We start from the raw sequence: 19,823 nt of genomic DNA, 5'->3' as shown, positions 1-19,823 counted from the left end.
TCTGTCTCTCTCACACTGTCTCGCTTTCTCAGATGAACTCCTTGTCCCTTACATTGAAGGGCGCATAAAGTTTGTAATGTAACGCACTTTCATCGATGATTGCAAGCTATCTAGGCCAGCAGAATTCATCCCTCTAAAAAGCCTTTGCCATTTCCTGTGACGAGAACTTGAGCCTCTGAGGAGGTCATGGTGACTTGCCAGGGTGGTAAATATTGTACATGCTCACATGTCTTTGGTACACATGTATGCACAAATACAAGATGATCAAGATGCACATGGACAAATGCTCAAATGCCCACACTGCACAAATACCCACACACAAACACAGATGTCATGGCCTTTAGCTGCAGGCCACATCCCCCTCATATCAGTGACACTAGTGATCAGAAATGTCAGCATTTTCCTGACATCTGCTCCTCAGCAGTGTGAGTATACAGCACACCCAGATACTTACTCTCATGTTCATCAATCCCACCTGTCACACACATCTAAACTGCAGTGCCAGCAAGAGATTGCAGCATATCAATGCTGAACAGGTAGTTTATATTAGGGCTTATGCAGGCAAACTACATGACTGCTCAACAGTAGTTCAATGGATTAAATGGATACACAGACATACAAACAAATCCAAGTGGACAATCCATCTGTTCAGTTTTCTCTCAGCCAATAAGGACGACAGTAAGATTACTCCCTGATCTAATTGATTAGAACACGCTGAAAGGCTAAATTCCCCTGTCTGTATTCAACACCTACAAGCTCCGACAACCCATTACCTACCAACTACAGCATGGATTAGGAAAATCTGTTTGTTGTGTTTGTTAGTACCAGAGGATATAAGACAGGCCAACCTGGATGACTCAGTCAATTCTGCTTCCCCACCACCCCCACCAGCCTGTAACTCATGTAACAGCACAAATCTCTGCGTGTCTGGCTGACATCTCTCAGCGGTAAACCTGAATCTGAACACCAACAAGATCGAGCTGCTCCGGCTTCCAGGGAAGCTTTCTGTCATCCTCTCCATTACTGTTCATAACTCTGTGGTGTCTCAAGCTCAGCTGTTCCTCTCTGCCATCACCAGTCATTTATTGTCCAGCAATAAATGGATTTTATCAACAAATCATGTCAGTGTAAAATTTAAAATATGAAAATCTTAATTTTTTTTCTTGAACTTCTGTTTTTTGGGGGTTGAGTACAGGGTGGATGGGCCAGAAATGCCACGTCAGAATAAGACAAATTTATATGATTCATGCAAAACCCTGATTGAGCAGATTAAAGTAATTTGCAAACAATTACTACAATAAGTTTTAAAATAAAGTCAATTGGCAAAATCAATAATCTCACCAACTGTAAGATAATTTAGCCTATTTCTAACATGGCAATTCTACCTTAATTGTTGAACAGTTGTCTTGTCTGTGCAGAGGACAAGGATTATCATGAATAACTAAGAGAGCAACTAAACCGTCACGTCACTTTTTCAGATGACAACCAGTGTAAATGGGGATTTAGTATTACTGTTGTGTGAAATTCTACATTTTGTGTCGTTGTTGAATAGCAAGTACCCTTTTTACCTTCGCCAAGGAGGTTATGTGATCGGGTCAGTTTGTTTTTTGTTTGTTTGTTTGTTTGTTTGTTGTTAGCAACATAACTCAAAAAGCCATGGACTGATTTTCATGAAACTTTAAGGAAATGTCAGCAATGGCATAAGGAAGAACTGATTAGATTTTGGGAGTGATCCAGATCATCATCTTGATCCAGGAATTTTTTAAAGGATTCTGTACTATTGGGAGATAGGGCTAATGGCAGAGGTCTGCGCTGTTACCACTTTACACTAGGAGATGGCAGACATGAGTAACTCATTTAAAGTTCTGGAGTTTATAGAGTTTAAAGACACACGTCTGGTCAAGGAGACGAGTCGGAACATAACAGAGAGAAAGACAGCGAATTGCAGCGAGAATACTCACAATGCTGGGGGGAATAGAGGAATATTCACCCTCTGTCATGACTTTCAGTCGTCCGGTGAGACCATGGGTGCTTCTGCCATGACAGTCCACACGTAGCAAAGCCAATGCTTTGCCTCACCGTGTCTCCACCCCACCGGGGAGGAAGTAATCGGCAAATTAGATTTTGGGAGTGATCCGGATCACTGTCTGGATCCAGGAATGTTTTTTAAGGATTCTTCACTCTTGGGAGATAGGGCTGATGGCAGAGGTCTGCGCTCTCTGAGTGCTTTTTTTAGTTTCATGACTGTTAACTTTACTACCAGAAGTTTTGTCAGTAAAGGCCCAATCAGCAAACAAGAGACTGGCTGTGACACTCCACCACCACCATACACACCCATGCAATCAAGCTTTTGAATATTAGGCTGGGGTTTTTTGGAAACGCCTGAAGCTTCTAGAGTATTTACAATGATGGGCTACAGACCATATGATCATACAAAAGGATGAAATCTATCCATCTGCGTTGCAAGGTTACTCAACAATATCATATATTTACCAAACTTAAAGATTTGGAGCTTTTGAGAAAACATGCAAACCACCCCATGGCTCCACCGTGGCCTTTAGATATCCTCCACACAGGATTTACACATAACAATGTCAACATAGTCCTTAAGTCCATAAATATGACTCTGGCACTACTGGCCATGATGTTTCAAGCAGAGATTAACATGTTTCCAGCCTGGTTTAGCATCAAATGTTTATTTACTGGTAAAAATTATATGAGGATGATTTTCATCCATTTGATTATACAGTGTCAGTTACTTTAAAGAGAAAAAATTCCAGTATTCACAAATATGGTCTGTGTTTATGAGGTCATATTCATGATATGACAACTCCCAAACATGACAAAGCACAGTAGGGCTTTAAGGGCTGTCAAAACAAAGGCAGGCCAACTAAAACACACACACAGATGCAGACAAGCTTCTTGTAAACACACACACAATCTCCTTTCTGGTGGTTCTGTCCTTTTGGCTAAACCTTTGCAAACAGCAGGAGTGATTTTGAGTCGAAGCAGTGTATGAAGAAAGCACACGTGATATATGATACACCGTATGACTTGACTGATAGACAGAGAGAGGGCTGCACAGAAAATAGTGTCCACATGATGAGAGAATTATCAAATAAACACAACATATTAATAGTTAAAGCCTGCAGACAACTGTCTCTGCAGAGCTGCATTTGTTGCAATTGGATGGATTCATAAAAGGGTGGAAGAAGAAGCAAACCACAAACAATTTTCCATCATCCAGCGTGATTAACAGCACCAAGAGTTTCAGCCAAAATCATATTTGACTTACTTCAAGAGTAAGCCCTGTGCTACTTCTCATTCCACTAAAGACACTCAGAGACTGACCTTAGCAGGCCTCTGAATTGACTGCTGGTGACATCATCATTTTCGTCAACACCAACTCCGGTTTCTATTGTTTTTTTTTTCTTCTTCTTTTTTTTCCATCATGCCCTTTCTGCATATATGAAACAGTTGATCTTTGTTCTCCAGACATGAGGTAAGAGGGGAAAGATCTTAACAAGGATGAAAAGGACAAAAACCTGGAACACTATTCCAACACTTTGATTTCTTGTACCTGCTTGTAAACAGATATATACAGTATGGAACAGCAACATGTTTTTAAGGTAGTGGAAATTCCAGTTCTAGTGGTGTTTCAGTGTATTAAAAAACTATTGACAAGAAATTTTAGCATCATTTACAAGTGAAATGACTGGAATAATTTCCATGAAAATAATGAATTCCCCATGACAGTTTCCCAACATTTGTTCACATGCGATGGAAGTTTTCCATGTTGGACACTAAGTTCCTACACCCACCAGAAAAGCCCCGTTTTGCCTACATGGCATCTAAGCAACTCGTTGTCTGGTATAAAACTAATTGCATGCTACAGAAATTCCTGTAGCACTGAAAAACATCCTAAGTTTGTTTCCCACCCTGTGGATTTGTGTTGGAGGTTTTGAGTAGGAAAAAATTTGGTCAGTATCGGAAATGTTTAAATCTAAATGACACTACAATTACTGGAGAGAGAGAAAGGGTAAGCTTAGGGCAGTTTGGGCACAGCTTGGTTCAGTTGGGTGAAGGACAAAAACCTTTGGCAGCCCTGGAACAAGCTTTGAATCTACAGCAGAGCCTTATTTATCCAGAACTCAGGACTTCTGAACTGGCTGTGCTACTGAAAAATAAACTGAGAAAATAAACACAATCAAACAAACAAAAAAAAAGCTTTGGAAAGATTTATTTTCTTTTCAAAACTACTGTTTTCCTTTTAACCTATATTCAATTGAATGCAGCAAAAGACAAGACATTTAATGTCCAGATAATAAACACTATTGTGTTTTTCTTTTAAAGTATAATCATATGCTGGATTTGATGCCTACAACATGTTTCAAAAAAGTAGGAACAGAAGCATGTTTACATTAATGTATCATCGAACAACACTGTAAGCATCTGGGGCCTGAAGACTGACTGTTTAAGTATTGAAAGCATATTCTTGCTAGACGTAAATCACTGGAAAAAAGGTCTGGACTGCATGCAGGCCAGTCTAGTTCCCACACTCTTGACTGTGAAGCCATGTTGTTGTAACTTGTGTAGAGTGTAACTTGGCATTTTCTTGCTGAAATATGCAGGGCACCCCTTAAAAAACAAGTTGTCTTGATGGAAGCATATGTTGCACTAAAACTTGTATGTTCCTCTCAGTATTAATGATACAGTCACAGATGTGCAAGTTACCCATGCAAGCATAAACCCCAGCACCATTACAGATTCCTGCTTTTAAACTCTGCATTGACAGCAATCTGTGTGGTCCTTTTGTGTCTTGAGCCTGGAGAACATTACAATCATCATTTTCAAAATAATATGAAATGGGGACTCATTGTTTTTTAAGACACTTTTATTAAGATATATTTTTGGGCTTTTTAAACACAGATGAGAGGGTGGGGTTGAGACATGTAGGAAAGGACCAACCAGCCAGACTTGATCCCGCAATGCCAGTATACATGAGGTGCGACCTAGCCACAAGGCCATCTGCTCCCGATTGGCTAAGATTGCTATCCTAAGTGTCAGACATTGCAGAAAGGATCCTCACAAATAAAAAACTCATTTTAGGGGCAATACGTTGTCATTCTAGTCAAGGCCTCCAGACTCTATTGACAAAGACGAATCTTTTACCATGCAGAAATTAGGATTTGCTGGTCTATTACTTTATCAATAAGTGTGTTCTGCCTTGTTTTTGTGTTTTAAATGGAAAGTTAGGGTCTAATATGATTTTGTTATGTATTAATGCAAACCAACAGACCAATGTAAACAGCAACTCAAATGTTCTACAAGGTTAAATGACAATTTCTGTCATTGGAGTCTGGTGTCTGATACAATCTAGTTGGAGGATTTCCCTTTTTTTTTTCTATGTATTTATTTATTTTCATTGGTGTAACAGCAAAAACAGACAGGTGACTCTAGGGACGAACAAGAAAGACAACAAGGCAAAAAACAAAACATTCTGCATTAACTGACAATGATTTCCCCCGGTGTTCCTGTGTCCACGTTGTAATATCCTACACAAAAAGATACTGGTTTTTAAGTGCCGTCAGAAGGATCAGAGGTCATGGGCACTCAAAGTTGGTTTTATATGTTATGGGCTGTAGATGGTGGAATCTCTTAACTCCTTGCAGTTCAGCATCGAGATATGTTAGCCATTATCTGCTGGACCCAATTTTTACAATCAGCGTCACTGCTGATTGTAAAAATTGAGCCAATCATAATTGCTCCTTTTAGGGTGCTTTCACACCAAGCCCAAGTGTTAAAAACAACGTCATGGTACAAATGTTCAAGATTTATGTTCGGGCTTTTTATGCCTTTATTGACAGCAGCGGACGGTGGACAGAATCAGAAACAGGGATGAGAGAGTTGGGAAGAGACATATGGGAAAGGGCCACAGGTCCCGATTCAAATCTGAGCTGACTGCATACACGGGACGTGCCTTAAACCACTAAGCCACCTGTGCCCCATTGTTTATGTTTTAAGCCAAAAACAAGTTTTAGAAATAATTTTGAAGATGCCAGCAACAACCATCTTCATATCTCTACATCTACGTGCAACTCAGAGGATTAAATGAGCTCGCAATACACAGATACAATGGTTTTTGAGGTGGCAGGAGATGTTTACTGCCTTGTGTTCATACATAAGATGAGTCATAATAGACCATTTGTTGACTTGATTCTGATGATTACCACTTTATTGAAAAAAAAAATGTGAACAAACTGCTGCACCGGGGGAAAGATGTTTTGCATTTACAATGACAACGTATACCTTACGCTATTCTCTGTCCTGTATTGGAGCGCGGTTGCATTCACATCTTATTTGGATTGTGCCAGGGTCCACTTGGATCATACCCGAGACCATTTCCCCAAATGGGCCTGGGCCTGATGCCTGAGCAGTTTTTTTTTGTATTCACACTGACCAAAAGAACCAGACTTTGGGCTGAAATATACTTAAATCCAGGACCAGGCTCCAAGTGCGAAAGCCCTATTAGACCCAATCATGGTACGATCACCTGCTAATAATTAACCTACTAATCTGTGGAATGTTCCATGTGTCTTTTGAGCATTCCACAACTTTCCTTGTTTTTTCCTGACTCTGTCCCAACATTTTTGGAGCATGTTGCAGGCATCAAATTGTGAGTAAATTTCAAGGATAATGATCAATTTTCTAAGTTTGAACACAAAAATATTTTGTTTTTGTGCTGTGTTCAATTAAAAATATGTAGAACATGATTTAAAAATCCCCGTTAATTTTTCATTCATATTTTATACAATGTCCCACCTTTTATTGGAATTGAGGTTTGTAATAAGAAAGACCATCTTTAGCCAACCAGCAAAGGCTGAGAAGAAGACTTCTACAACCTTGTTTTCCTGTGTAACCTCAATGATTTCTCTCCACTCTTCTTTCCTGCCAAACCCAGAGAAAAGGAAAAGGAGGAAAGTGAAGCCATGCCTATTCTCTGATTCACAAACGTGCCTGTATGCCAGCTACTGTGACCTTGGTGAACTAGGGAAAAAATCCACCAAATATTTGACAAACAAATATGCATTCGAAAACACAAACAAGGCTATTAAAGTTCTTCAATTATAAACAGGAGTGCAAATTCAGTTCCAGTGTTGCACTCACCCAAACAAAATCATTAAATTCTGTTCTTTGAAGAAACCAGCTGTATCGAGTATCGCTTCAGTTCATTTGGTAGATGCAGTATGCTCTAAATGACAACTTACCAACCTCTGAATACCAGAATCTTTTCTTCATCTATAAACAACAACCCTGTGTCTCAAGCCAATCACATTCAAACCACTCTTGGCCCTGCTGTCCTGCCACTTACCCTGGAAGGCATCTGAGTGGCCAGAGAGGAGGTGCTCCAGCTCATAGCTGTAGGAGTGGATGTTGTGCTGGGTTTCTCTTTTTACAGCAAACTGGTAGCTCTCCTCCATCTTCCGGGTGCAGCAGGATGGCCCCTGATGCTTGCACACCAAAAGATCCACATCTAGGAGAGTTGAAACAGACAGAATTTTAATAACTTTTTTCCTTCAAATTTACTTCAGTGTTCACTTTTAAATCAATGGTAACATATAGAATGCGGGTAAAGCATTTCACAGCATATTTGTGTGAATTATGCAAAGAATACTTTGGTCTTTATCCTGTTAGATTTATATATGATTCTACACTGCACTGTGCAAGTATGTGTCAGTATATGTATAGTGTCCTGAGTATGCACATAGATAGACAGGCCATAACTCCACTGGGAGACAGAAGAGGCACCATGGGAGGGTGAGAAAGTAGACCAAGAATTCATCCACGTTTCCTGCTATAAATACCATGTCTGCCAAATATATAAATATCTTTGGCTCAAGCACCGCACACATGTCGTCAAGACATACATTCATACATTATGTATGCTATGTGCTCTATAAAAACAAAAAATACATGCATGCACATGCATTTCATAATACAGACGTGTAAAATTTCCATCACTTACATAACACGCTTATATACAGTATTTCATGTGACATCACCTCTAGAAGTGGCCAGACAATAGCCACAACACTGCACTTCATTATGAGCACATGAAGGCAATGACCTAACTGCAAATACTATGATCCAAAGAGCAGCTCAATCAGGCACAATTACATCAGCTGAAACAGAGTCCAGTCAGGCCTGCCAGGCAGTGTCACCTGCTTCTCACCATCTATACTTACACAGACACTGTCATGACATCACTCATGCTGCTCACAAATAGAATAAAGCTGTTCAAATTGGCCTTTCTGACATATTTACTTGCAATAAATAAATAAAAGTCATGCACAGGCATTTAAGTCTAAAATGATAACTCATTTTGAAAGAGGGGGTGGACAGGGGGAGGTTGGCTGGAGGCAGGTGTTGTAACCAGAGCCTAAAGCATGGCCTTAGGACAGACCGCAAGACCACTGCCTCACTGTCCAAATCCCTCCATGAAACACAATAGGGTTGCATTCTCAATCCCTCTTTCCCTTTCTGCTCCCTCTCACCCATTTGCCTGGCATATCCCAGTGAGGCCTGGGTGTCTCTTAATTACCCAGTGAGGCTCCATTTGTTCCCATCCCAGAGCCAGACGAGTGAAGTCATAACTGGCTGTCCTGCCCCTTCCAGCTCATTATCTCCATCTCTGTGTCAGTCCACTCTTTCTATGTTGACACTGTTTCCCTGTCAACACTGTTTCTCTGCTGACATCGTTTCCTAAAGTCCTATCTCTTTAGTAAAGACTTAGACCAGTACATGAACTATCAATGAATTACGTTTTCGTTAGAGCCACAAAGGATTTGGACACCCTTCTCTGTATTTTTGATGGATGGAACTGAAACAAGAATTCTTCTTTTGCACAAAACCATGGATTTTTAACATTCTAAACTCAGACTGACTAAATTCTAACTAATTATGAATACAATCAAATACTCTCCCAAAGAAGGAGTCAACTCAGGTCTGAGTTATGATAGTAGATTGGAAATTATTTCATGGTCCAGGTCACTAGAGACAAGAATGAATGGATTCTGCTGGCAGCCTACCTTGTCACCCTCAGGTTAGACCAGTGGTTCCCAACCTTGTTCCCTAGGGTCCCACTCTTTCTTGTATCCAATAAAAGCTAGTCCCCCAGGACCCACTTGGAAAAAGTGCATCCGTGTTAATTGTTGTCATTGACAAAATCCCAGCATAAAAGGACTACATACAAGTTTTTTAACAAAAGATCTATGGATAAACTATCCATTATTACAGCAGTGTATAAGGGCCCCTCTAAAAAATAGAAAACTTGAAATTCTCAAGTTTAAAATGTTAATTTACGAGACAGGAAATCAGTATATTTTGACTTCAAAAGTCTAAGTGTACATGAAACAAAAATAATAATTTTTTAGATTATCAAGCCCAAAATCAAACTACTATTTTCAGTTCTGTTTCTTGTAAATTTTTGACTTTACACTTTTATAAATTTACATTTTAAAAAAACTTGACATTTTTTAGGTTTTAATGTCAAAGTTTAACACTTTTTAAACTCAAGTTTTTCTTCTAAATTTCCAACATTTTAAACTTAAAATCTGAGTTTGTTTCCTGTAAATATATCTCAAATGGGTTGTTTTTTTTTTTCAAAAAAATTTGGACTTCTTTGCTTAAAGACAAAGATTCTCTTCTTTTTTTCTCTCTTTTACATTGGCACTAATACACCACTGTACATTCAGTTTCTAATGGTGATTTAAAGTGTCTGTAAAGTGATACAAAAAAATCTTTATTTTAGTGTTGTTGTATGACAGGCCAGTGTGTCATGAACCACCAGGGCAAATTTCAGTCATGAGAAAAATATCTATGTTTATAAAATTAAGCTTCAAAATCATGAAAAATCAGACAATTGAATGAGTTGAAGCCACGTCCACTCAGGAGAAATAAGATCCTCTAACATAAAAAAAAAAAAAAATACTACTGATCAGAGCACAGCTGCCTGGCTCTGTGCCAGAGCAGAGACAGGAGCTGGGGATTAAATTTACTGTTTTCTGGTACAAATCTTCTCTGTAATGATGCTTTTAACGACCCGAAGACCACAATGGCTGATAGATTTGCCAAATTAACCTCACAATGAACAAGGCAGTAGCATCAGTTAACAGATTGTACCGAGATGAACTGCTCAGTGCTTCTATATCATTCCCAATCAAGACACGTGATGTCATGGGCTCATATATTTGCCCTACTCAAAATATAACCAAGCCAGGAAAAACCTTATTCCAACATATCTACTGTGTTGAGACACAACATTTGGATTTCACTTTATAGCGACCTCAAAAATAAACATATACTGTATGTACATCTAATTTTGACATCAGAGCAGGCAGGGTCCCATGCCCCTTTATGGGTGCCAGGACCCCAGGTTGGGATCCACAAGGTTAGACCATCTTTAACTGTAAGATTTAATAACTCCAACCATTTAAAAGTGATTGCTGCTATCTAAGACTCATTGACAAGAGCAAGGCTCGTCCCACCACTAACCTGAAATTCTCAGCTCTAAATCTTTAGTGCCATTTATCAGAGCCTTTAAATGAAAATGACTTCATGAATTTGGCTTCTGGAAAACATACTGTAATCCGCAAGGGAAAGCTGTCAATCTTTTTGAGTATTCATTGCACACTAAAAGCATGATATGTTGTTTTATTCTGTTAAAAGATCGAAATTTCACCATATTTGGTGTCAGTCCCCTCTCCTCTCCTGTCCCTGACCCTTCTCTCTTCTCTGGCTGCCTCTTTCTCTCCTTTGTGTTTGTGTGTTATCTGTGATATGAAACTAATATCCAGGGACTCACAGTGGAATCCAGCTTGGCCTCTACGTCCCTTGCGAGTGGATGCATGGGGTAAGTGATACTCAGAGAGACTTTGGCTGTTAAACCAGCACCGCAGTCAGGACAGCCTGACTGTGTCATGAATATATGCCAGGCCACTTTCTGCAATCGTTAGAAGTCCTAGCACTGCTTGGATGTGCAACAGTGAACATATTGCTGAGTCTGTTCTTTCGTGTCTTTGAAAATATTTTTTGATCCAGTGTTTTTTCAAGAAGCAGTTTAGTGGCTTCTGCCTGAAGGGCACGCTAAAATATGTATTGAGGACTCAGAGCAGCAGTCTTCCAAAGACTTTAAGAGTCATTGAAGCTTTCAATGTAGGACACTGTGGATCTATTAATATCTGTCTGCTTTCTTTTCTGAGAGACATTTATAAACTAAACTTTAGTAAGGTTTTCTGTTTAAAAACTACAATCCATTTAAACCTGTAAACCCCAAATATTAACTTAGCTGAAACTCACTGAAGCTCTTGAAACACAGTCACAGCAGAGTCTCCTCTGCCATCCATGAGGTAGGCTACCGTCTACCTGTTTGACATCTGTTACTGAGTACACCAGTGGTTTCTTTCTTCTTCAGGACATTCCAAATGGTTGTACTGGCTATGGCCAATGTTTGTGCCATGGCTCTACATGATTTTCTGTCTCTTCTCAACTTCACAATCGCTTGTTTTTCACCCACTTGTTTTTCAGTCACATGTTCCAATACTTTTGCTCACTTAAAAAATGGGTGGGTTCAGACAAAGGGTGCTATCTTCTAGGTTGTGTATCAGATCCAGATGGAAATAAGCGCTGAGATGCTGATCTCTTGTCTTATTTTCATCTTTTGACGTCAAACCCAAATGTTTTCGGTCTACAGCAAAAATAAAGGAATTGGTCTCACTGTTCCAATACTTATGAAGGGGAGTGTATATGTGAGTATTACATAAGTAATGTACACTCCATGCCCCCATACCCCATGACTCTAACAGGGTTTCACTCATGTACACTACTAAATGTTAAATTATTATGGAGAAATTATGCAATCCAAGATCAATTGATAAACCCATACTCTATGGAGACAGGATTTCTTAAAGATCCTGTAACGCGAAGTCCAAAGTTTGTGTCTTAACACTCCAGATATGTTGAAATATGGTTCCTGTAAATATATATAAACAATGAAATCTACATGTGACTGAAGTCTGGATTTAGACTGTTAGAAAGTTTTTTATCTCTTTCCTAGCTGGGTTTAATTTGGGCGAGGCCAATGGGCTCATGACCCCGCCCCTCTGACACTACAATATAAAATCACAGAGCAGTTCATCTCAGTTCAGTCCGTTGTTAGCTGAAGTCAATGCCTTTATTGAAAGTTAACAGTCAGTTAAATGCTGTTTTCTTGTTCATTGTGAGGTAAATTTGCCAACTCTATCAGCCACAGTGGCTTATGGATCATTTAAAGTATCATAACAGAGATTTGTGCCTGAAGATTTTCTTTGTCTCTTCTTCAAATGTCAACAAAAGGTCCAGGGTCAGGCTAATAGTGAGTGCTTTCCTCAATTCAGATCGTCAAATTTTTTTTTAATCTGAGAGGATCATATTTCTTATGTGTGGGTGTAGCTTCAGCTCATTCAACAGACACGCCCACACCATCCTGGAGCAGATTTTACTGCCTCATTTTTCATGAATTTGAAGCTTAATTTTAGAAACATAGAGATGTTTTAATGGACTGACATTTGACCTGGGGGCTCATAACACAGTGACCTGTCATACAACAAACCTAAATGCGGATTTATTTTCACTTTACAGGGTCTAAAACAAGTGCGTGACACCACTTGAAAGTTATGAATGGGGTGTTTCTCATTTTTGTGATGTTACGATATCTTACAGTTAGAATAGCTGTATGAAATCTGGCTAAATTGTTTAATTAAGTCCCTTGGTAGTCACACCAATATTGCAAGTCTTTTTTCAGTTCAAGCCATCAGTTCCTGCCAAAAGTGCAACTGTCCACCACTGCTTTGCTACCACAATGCTCTTTAATCGAATGTAAACAACGGTTAACTGATAGCAGGTCTGGCACTATTTTGATCCAGTAAATGTTGTCCAGAATCTGTGTCAGGCCATACTCACATATATCCAAAGCACTGAGTGTCAGCGCAGGAATGCGGACGTTAACCTGCAAAGATGATTGAAGGCCAGTGACGCTACCAACATTAGCCAGGTTCTGCAAATTAACTTCATACTGCCATGGTGTGAAGTGGATTTACAGAATGTGTTTTCTTAACTTTAGACTGGATGTCAAAATGCAATTATAAATTGCTTTAATAGGATGTGAAATTAATCGTCTAGGAACATCCCTAGCGAAATCTGGTGTAAAAATCAGCCTGCAGCCTGAGCTGTGGGGCTCAGAGATTACTTGGAAACAAGTTTACAACGTATCCGATACTGAAATGATATATTTATGTATGAATATTTGGAACAGCATAAAAGCCCCTCTTTAAAAAGACCCTTAATAGTCAGAGAAGGTTGTACTCCATTGGTCCTTTATAATTAGTGCCAACTGTGTATGCTACTCATTTTGCCTGGCTAAACCTGAACACACTTGGCTCTCCTGACTGGGTGTCAACTCTGAATGCTAATTTGCTTAATCGTCCTCTGGTGACAAATACCACTTGTGTAATTTTCCGTATTAAAGCCGCGGCTCAGGGGTTTGGACTTGTTAGTCATAGTACTTTCATAAATACCTCTGCACTCTTCATGGCAATTGTCAAAACTCTTGATTGGAGAAACTCTACCACTGTGTAATTGCCCTGCTAACTCACATGCCTTTCTCAATATGTGGTGCTACAGTTTCAGAGCTGAACACAGAATACTGCTAAGAGGATGTTATTACCATCCTTCAAAGCACACGTGCAAAACCTCCTGCACTAAGAAATCAACTTGTTTGAGGCTCACATCTCCCCAGTATGGTGTGGGAGCTTTATTTGATTTGGAATGTGTTGATGACGGTTGTGGTTTTCTGAAGCTGCTGTTTTGATATTTTTCCGAGAACAGGGATAACTTTGTTAGAAAGTTAGTGACCCTTCTGCTGCCTCAGGAAGCCAGTTTCTTTGAAGATCCCAGATCCACTGAACATACAGGATATTTACTCTATACAGATTTGCTGTGTTTTGAATGGACTGAGTTGAATGAAAATGCATTTCAAAGGCTCTTTGCTGCATACCTGGGTTTTTGGACAACTTTTAAAACCAACTGGAATGTTTAGATTTCCCAGACCTGAAGCTGGAAGTGCCTACAGTGACTGGAATGGTCCAGAGCTGAGCAAGAGGGCAGAGGTTGGAAGGCCAGAGTTTGAAGAGAGTGGAAAACTTGTGGGCAGATTTGTTCAAACCTGATGAAGCAGCATTTTATAAGGGGTGCTAAGACACAGTCTGGTATAGAAATTATAATATTTTAGATCATTTATTAAAACATTCATCTTTAGATGTTCTACATCATTTCCTAGAGCACAGGGAGGTTTGTCTTTTTGAATGGTTATTATCCTGCAGATGGAAACTATAAAACTGGCAGTGTAATATGCCCATGAAATCCCATTCTCTTATACCAAACCCTGAGAGAATGAGGCAGCATAATCAACTGGGACACTTAAAGTTCAAAGCTGCAACATTTACACCCCTGTGATGTTTCATATTCACTATGAACATTGTGGAGGCATGATGGGGGAATGGGGTGATCTGCTGTCTCCAAACAGATATGTTACAGATGCAGAAATTGGACCAGCTAAGCCTGTGGGGAGCACAGTGTTGCATAAGTGCATGTGTCAGATTGTGTGGAGCTCCTACTGTGCCATGCTCTCTCGCACTCCTGCAATGCAGAAACATAGTGTGAATTAAAGACCAGCACATGTAATATAATGCCACTGGAAATGCACTGTGAAAGCACTGTTGCGGCCTACGTTGTCATGAGCACTACACTTATGTGATAGTGTGTCCCAGTAGCTCTGCATTACACTGTCTTGACATTAGTGTGTTTCCTATGCTAGTTTTATCACCAATATTTGGTCCTGCCAACCTCTCTGCTTCTGGGGTGTACTCGACATGCCTGTTGACCTTACTTAAAGACAAGTAGTCATCCAATACTACCCAGGTGACCAATCACAGAGGTATCAATCTGGAACAAGTTCCTTTTTCTGTGGTTACGTTCATGATACAATCTTTAATTGACCTTATAAAAGCAGGTCTGTATCTAAATTTGAAGTCAGTCACCTTTAGTTTACGAGTGTAGAAAAATCCAAAATGACACAAAAAATGTTTTAAATGCATCTTTAACTCACATTGTCATGAATGGAATTCCAACCTACACTGCACACTTTTTCAGGTCCAATATTTGACAGATTAGCCTATATCTTAAACAGAAGTTCTGTTAAATTACAGAGATTTTTTTCATGATGGTAACAAAATGGAAACTGGCTATTTTCAAATAACCTGGGATACCAGATTGCCATTCTAGTGCCTAACGTTAATGAACTGAAGAGACACTAGCTAAATGAAATGATAAATGGTAGGGTATTTACTGATATCTCTTCATTAAAATAAATGTTAATGATTTGAATAAGGCAGGAAAATTAGAAACAGAAAAAGCTCAGAGGGCTCCATGTGTATGCTCCCTCAGTAAGAAAGGCCAAGTTAAAAAGAGAATCAAAATAGCTGCAGCCAATCAAAGGCCATGTTGAGCTTTGAGAGCTTGCCAAGGTTTTCGCCGCTGCTGTAACTGGTTAAGGATGTGGCGACATGCGATAACACACTGTGTTCCCATTCCCTTGCTATTAACACATGACCCTGCTTGCCTTGTAATAAAGATATGAGACACTTTCTCTTTCACTCTAAAATAGCTGTTAATGACTCGGTAAATCAGGGACTGGCAGTGGTAATAAACTTTTAGAGAAGGGATCTGTGTTGGTTTTGTACACAATCGGATCAGCTCTACTCAGGAAGATAGTTGTTACCCAGTTATAAAAAACCTTAATCATATCTAATATTATCTAAAAAGGCAACTCAAGAAACATGTCTGTCAACAGCACTCCTAGCTGTCTGCTTCTCAAATGACCCTCACTCTATAAGAGCTACAACAGCAACCAAGGGTTATCTCAGTATGACACATTTGGCTGTGCACCACTGTACCAGACAGAGCAAACTCTGCAAACAAAATACAGTATAAGAAGCTTAGTGTCACTCACTGCTAATCGAAAAGAGGTAAACTGGTACGGATGGGCTGAAATGTTGATATGGCAATACTGTTTCCTTCACCTTGTGTGTAAAAACAATTAAATAGCATGATTATCTCTAATTCAATTTTATAATGGTCCTCTAACAAGATTTTCTTTACTTTGTGACTCATCATGTCATTACTTTACTACTCCCTACAGCTGTGCTTAAGAAATAACTGACGGTGGCATGAACAGAAGTTAACTGGCCAATGAAGAGCTTGATAGGACAAAAGAAAAATATCAGAATGCATGGGTAAGAATTTAAAGTTCCTGCAGACACTTTTCAGCTTTTTTTTTGCCTCATTATGACCAACAAAAGCAAGTGATACTATTAGTACTATGATATATTACTTATATGCAATAATTTCAACTTCTAAATTCCCTGCTGTGGATTAGGAGCCAGACAAATGGAATAACAGTATGGTGCAGAAACAGCCTGTTTTTGAATTCCCCCTTTAAATAGTGACAGTTAACATAAAACAGGAGCAGATTTTTCATCAGAAATCCTGATTTACTGTGACGAATCCAGCAAAGGATAAAGATGTATTACTCTGTCCACAGGAGGCACCAAAATCCATACAAATTGTAACAAAGTTCCTTACAAGATCTTTAGGAATAAAATGTAATTACTCAGACAGCATTGCAGAATAAATACATATATATTAGAGAAAAAAAATCCCAACATTTCCAGACTGCCGTTACACACTTGATGGGGAATACAAGTCAGATAAGGAGCCACTTGGCAAATCATCACCCCAAAAATATGCACAAAGATGTGAGAAACACAATCCGGCCAGGCAAAAAGACTCTTAAGGAAGCGTTCACAACCCCACTTCCTCACAACAAATATATATCTAAAGACCTACAGCCGTTTTCAGGACAATAAAGATTTAAGTATATATTTCAAAGCCTAATGTGCATCTACTGCACTTTTTTTGCCATACTGTAGTATTAAAAGTGCAACTGTTGTTTCAAAAAGGCTGACATCACCTTTTTCCCTGAGTCTTCATTTGTTGGGTTTTTTTTAATACTGCGTTAAATACCGTACCATGTGTAACTGAGGTATTAACGTACCATGACACCATAGTACCTATACATCACCTAAAATATACATAATCATGATTAAAGCTGTGCATCTTTACTGGTCTCATGTTTGGTTTTTGCTTACAATTATAATGTCAATGATTTTATTGGATATCACGATGCATCATGATTTTTCAAGATGGGTTGCATCCTCAGTTTTTAATATAACTGCATCATGACTACTTTTTATCAATGAGGACAAGCTGTCATATAAATATAAAGTTCCAAAGTCAGTGTAAATTTCTTTACATTATAAATAAAAATGAACTAATAACTGCAATCTGCAGACTCCTGAGCAGTTCCTTGTTCACGCACTAGCCCAGTCTTAACAAGGAGTTAATTAGTTGAGTAGTGGCGACAAGACAAGGCAAGTTGTGAAAGCGACCATTAAAATGCACTGGAAGCAGCCCAGTTTGGATGGGAAAACCAGTTACCATTCGGTTATGTACAGTAGTTCCAGCCGCAGGGGGAAAAAAATACACGTAAAGGCAGTATACACTGATTATGTGCTGCCTCTGTATCAATTCAGAATTGTCCAGATCAGCATCACAATGAGGCATGGAAATGATTTCTTCTTCAACACTACAAATAATCATGAACTTCAGACTTCAGTCATTGTGATGTGTCATTATAGTTGTCCTACAGCACTGCAATTATCAATAAATTGCAGTATCATGACGTTACCATTGTTTTGGGCTACATATTAGTGACTGTATTGTTTTGAGTTAAAGTGGGTTGGGATGCACCACAAGTATCCTATCATATGCTATCATGTTGTGCCATGGTGTGGTTGTTGTGTAGTATCATGTCAAGTTGTACCAAGCCATATTGTATCATGTCTTATTGTTAATGATTCTGTGACAGTGTTAATATAATTCATTTTAGTCTCAGTCTCTGTCAAATTTTGGTCATTTTTAACAATTAATGGTTTAGTCTAGTCTTAATTGGTGAAAATTCTAGAACATTTTATTCCAGTTTCAGTCAATAAAAAGTCCTCATATTTTAGTCTTAACTTTAAGCCAATGCAGTTTTTCTTTGAACTCATTTAATCAACCAAATTGTAAAAATAATACAAATGTAAAACACTCATATAAGTGCACTACCAATGTTTTAATTGATTTAAAATGCACGGATGAAAATACTGACCTATATCCAGAGGATAAATATAACTTTCAATGTCCAACAGTCCAGTAATAACATTTTAAATGTATTTTGGGGCTTTTTAGTGCCTTTGACAAAGAGGGACAGTGGATAGAGTCGGAAATGGGATGAGAGTGGGGAGAGACATGCAGCAAAGGACCACAGGCCAGACTCGAACCCGAGCTGCCCATGTACATAGGTAGCGCCTTAGACTGCTAGGCCATCTGTGCGCCTTGCAAAAACATTTGTGTGTCATTTTAGTCTCTAAGATGACAACTAAATTTTCTTTTTTGTTGAAGTTTTTAATCATAAAAGTTCTAGTTTTTGGTTTGTCTTAGGCCGGCCACACACTAGACGATTTTTTAATCTGAAACAATTTTAAAACCGTGGGAGACCACAGACTTCAGAACAATTTCCAAAGATTTTCATCTTTAATCCTCTGAACGTACACACCAGGCGACTCAACCAGATTGTCAGATCACTAGAGACCACACACCTGCCGACCTGCCTACAACTTCGCATCATGACTTCAGAAAAAAAGCACGGATGTCTGTCGATACCATCTTGCTGTCTCTCCACAACAGAGTGTCCTGGCATGCGTTACAGGTGCAGCAACAATCATAAAACAAGGGAAAGACTCCGGACAAAATCCTGGCTGGAATTAAGGTACAGTTGTGTTTATGGTTGTGAGTGGTGAAAGTATGTATGATTCGTCTGGTGACGCTACCCGGTGTGCTCGCTCTCATTGGTTGTCGTGGGTACTCCGTCAGCGGCACTATGACCCAGAATCTTAAATATCAAACATTTGGGAGGCTACGACGCAATTCGGAGCAGTAAATTAATTGTGTTGACACCACACACATGCAGACTACTCAGACAAATTATCGTTTGTGTCGAGGCTCCAGTCGGTATACGCCCCCACGATCGTCGGGAGAGGCAAATTTTGCCCCAAATCGGGCTTAAAATCTCTTCTTCATGGAAAAAGGTAAGTCGACTGACATTTTTAGTCATAGTTCTCATTGACAAAATTAATGCTGCTCTGAGATTTCCAGACCTAATCAGAAGTGAATAAACCTATAGTATATTTAAAGAGATTATCACATGAAGCTGTTGATAAAGTTAAGTATACCCCTACTTGCCTAAATGAAGATAACAGACTCTCCTTTCATAACTACACATATATGAGATTGTAGGGCTTACAGTAATAGATGAAAGTCACTATCCTGTACAGTTCATTATGATTCCCTGGGACATAAAAAATAAAAACAAAAGGATATTGCTTAAAATATTTGTTCTGTAAAGTTGCAGTTGCTTTATATTAGATTAATTCCAAAAATCCAGTTCTTAAATTCCCTGCTGCTGCACTCCTCCTGGTGCTTGGTGTGAAATCTGCTCGCCACACATGAATGAAACGCAGCACTGTATCCTAAAACAAACATCAGACTGTGAAAAGGGCTGAAGCTAT

General features: G+C 39.1%; 1 protein-coding gene across 3 annotated transcripts in view; it reads right to left on the bottom strand.

The window, feature by feature from the left end:
• LOC121520549 (glypican-5-like) overlaps positions 1-19,823 on the bottom strand; it is a 194,339-nt gene that overhangs the window by 160,811 nt on the left and 13,705 nt on the right. For all 3 annotated transcript variants that reach the window (XM_041804054.1, XM_041804052.1, XM_041804053.1), the window contains exon 2: positions 7,373-7,534. In XM_041804054.1, the coding sequence (XP_041659988.1) occupies positions 7,373-7,481 (109 nt within the window). In that variant the 5' untranslated portion in view covers positions 7,482-7,534. The remainder of the gene's footprint in view (positions 1-7,372; positions 7,535-19,823) is intronic.

Source organism: Cheilinus undulatus, linkage group 13, assembly GCF_018320785.1.
Source record: "Cheilinus undulatus linkage group 13, ASM1832078v1, whole genome shotgun sequence".
NCBI lineage: Eukaryota > Metazoa > Chordata > Actinopteri > Labriformes > Labridae > Cheilinus > Cheilinus undulatus.
Note: the sequence above shows the minus strand (reverse complement) of the source record. Positions and strands in the feature narration are given on the sequence as shown.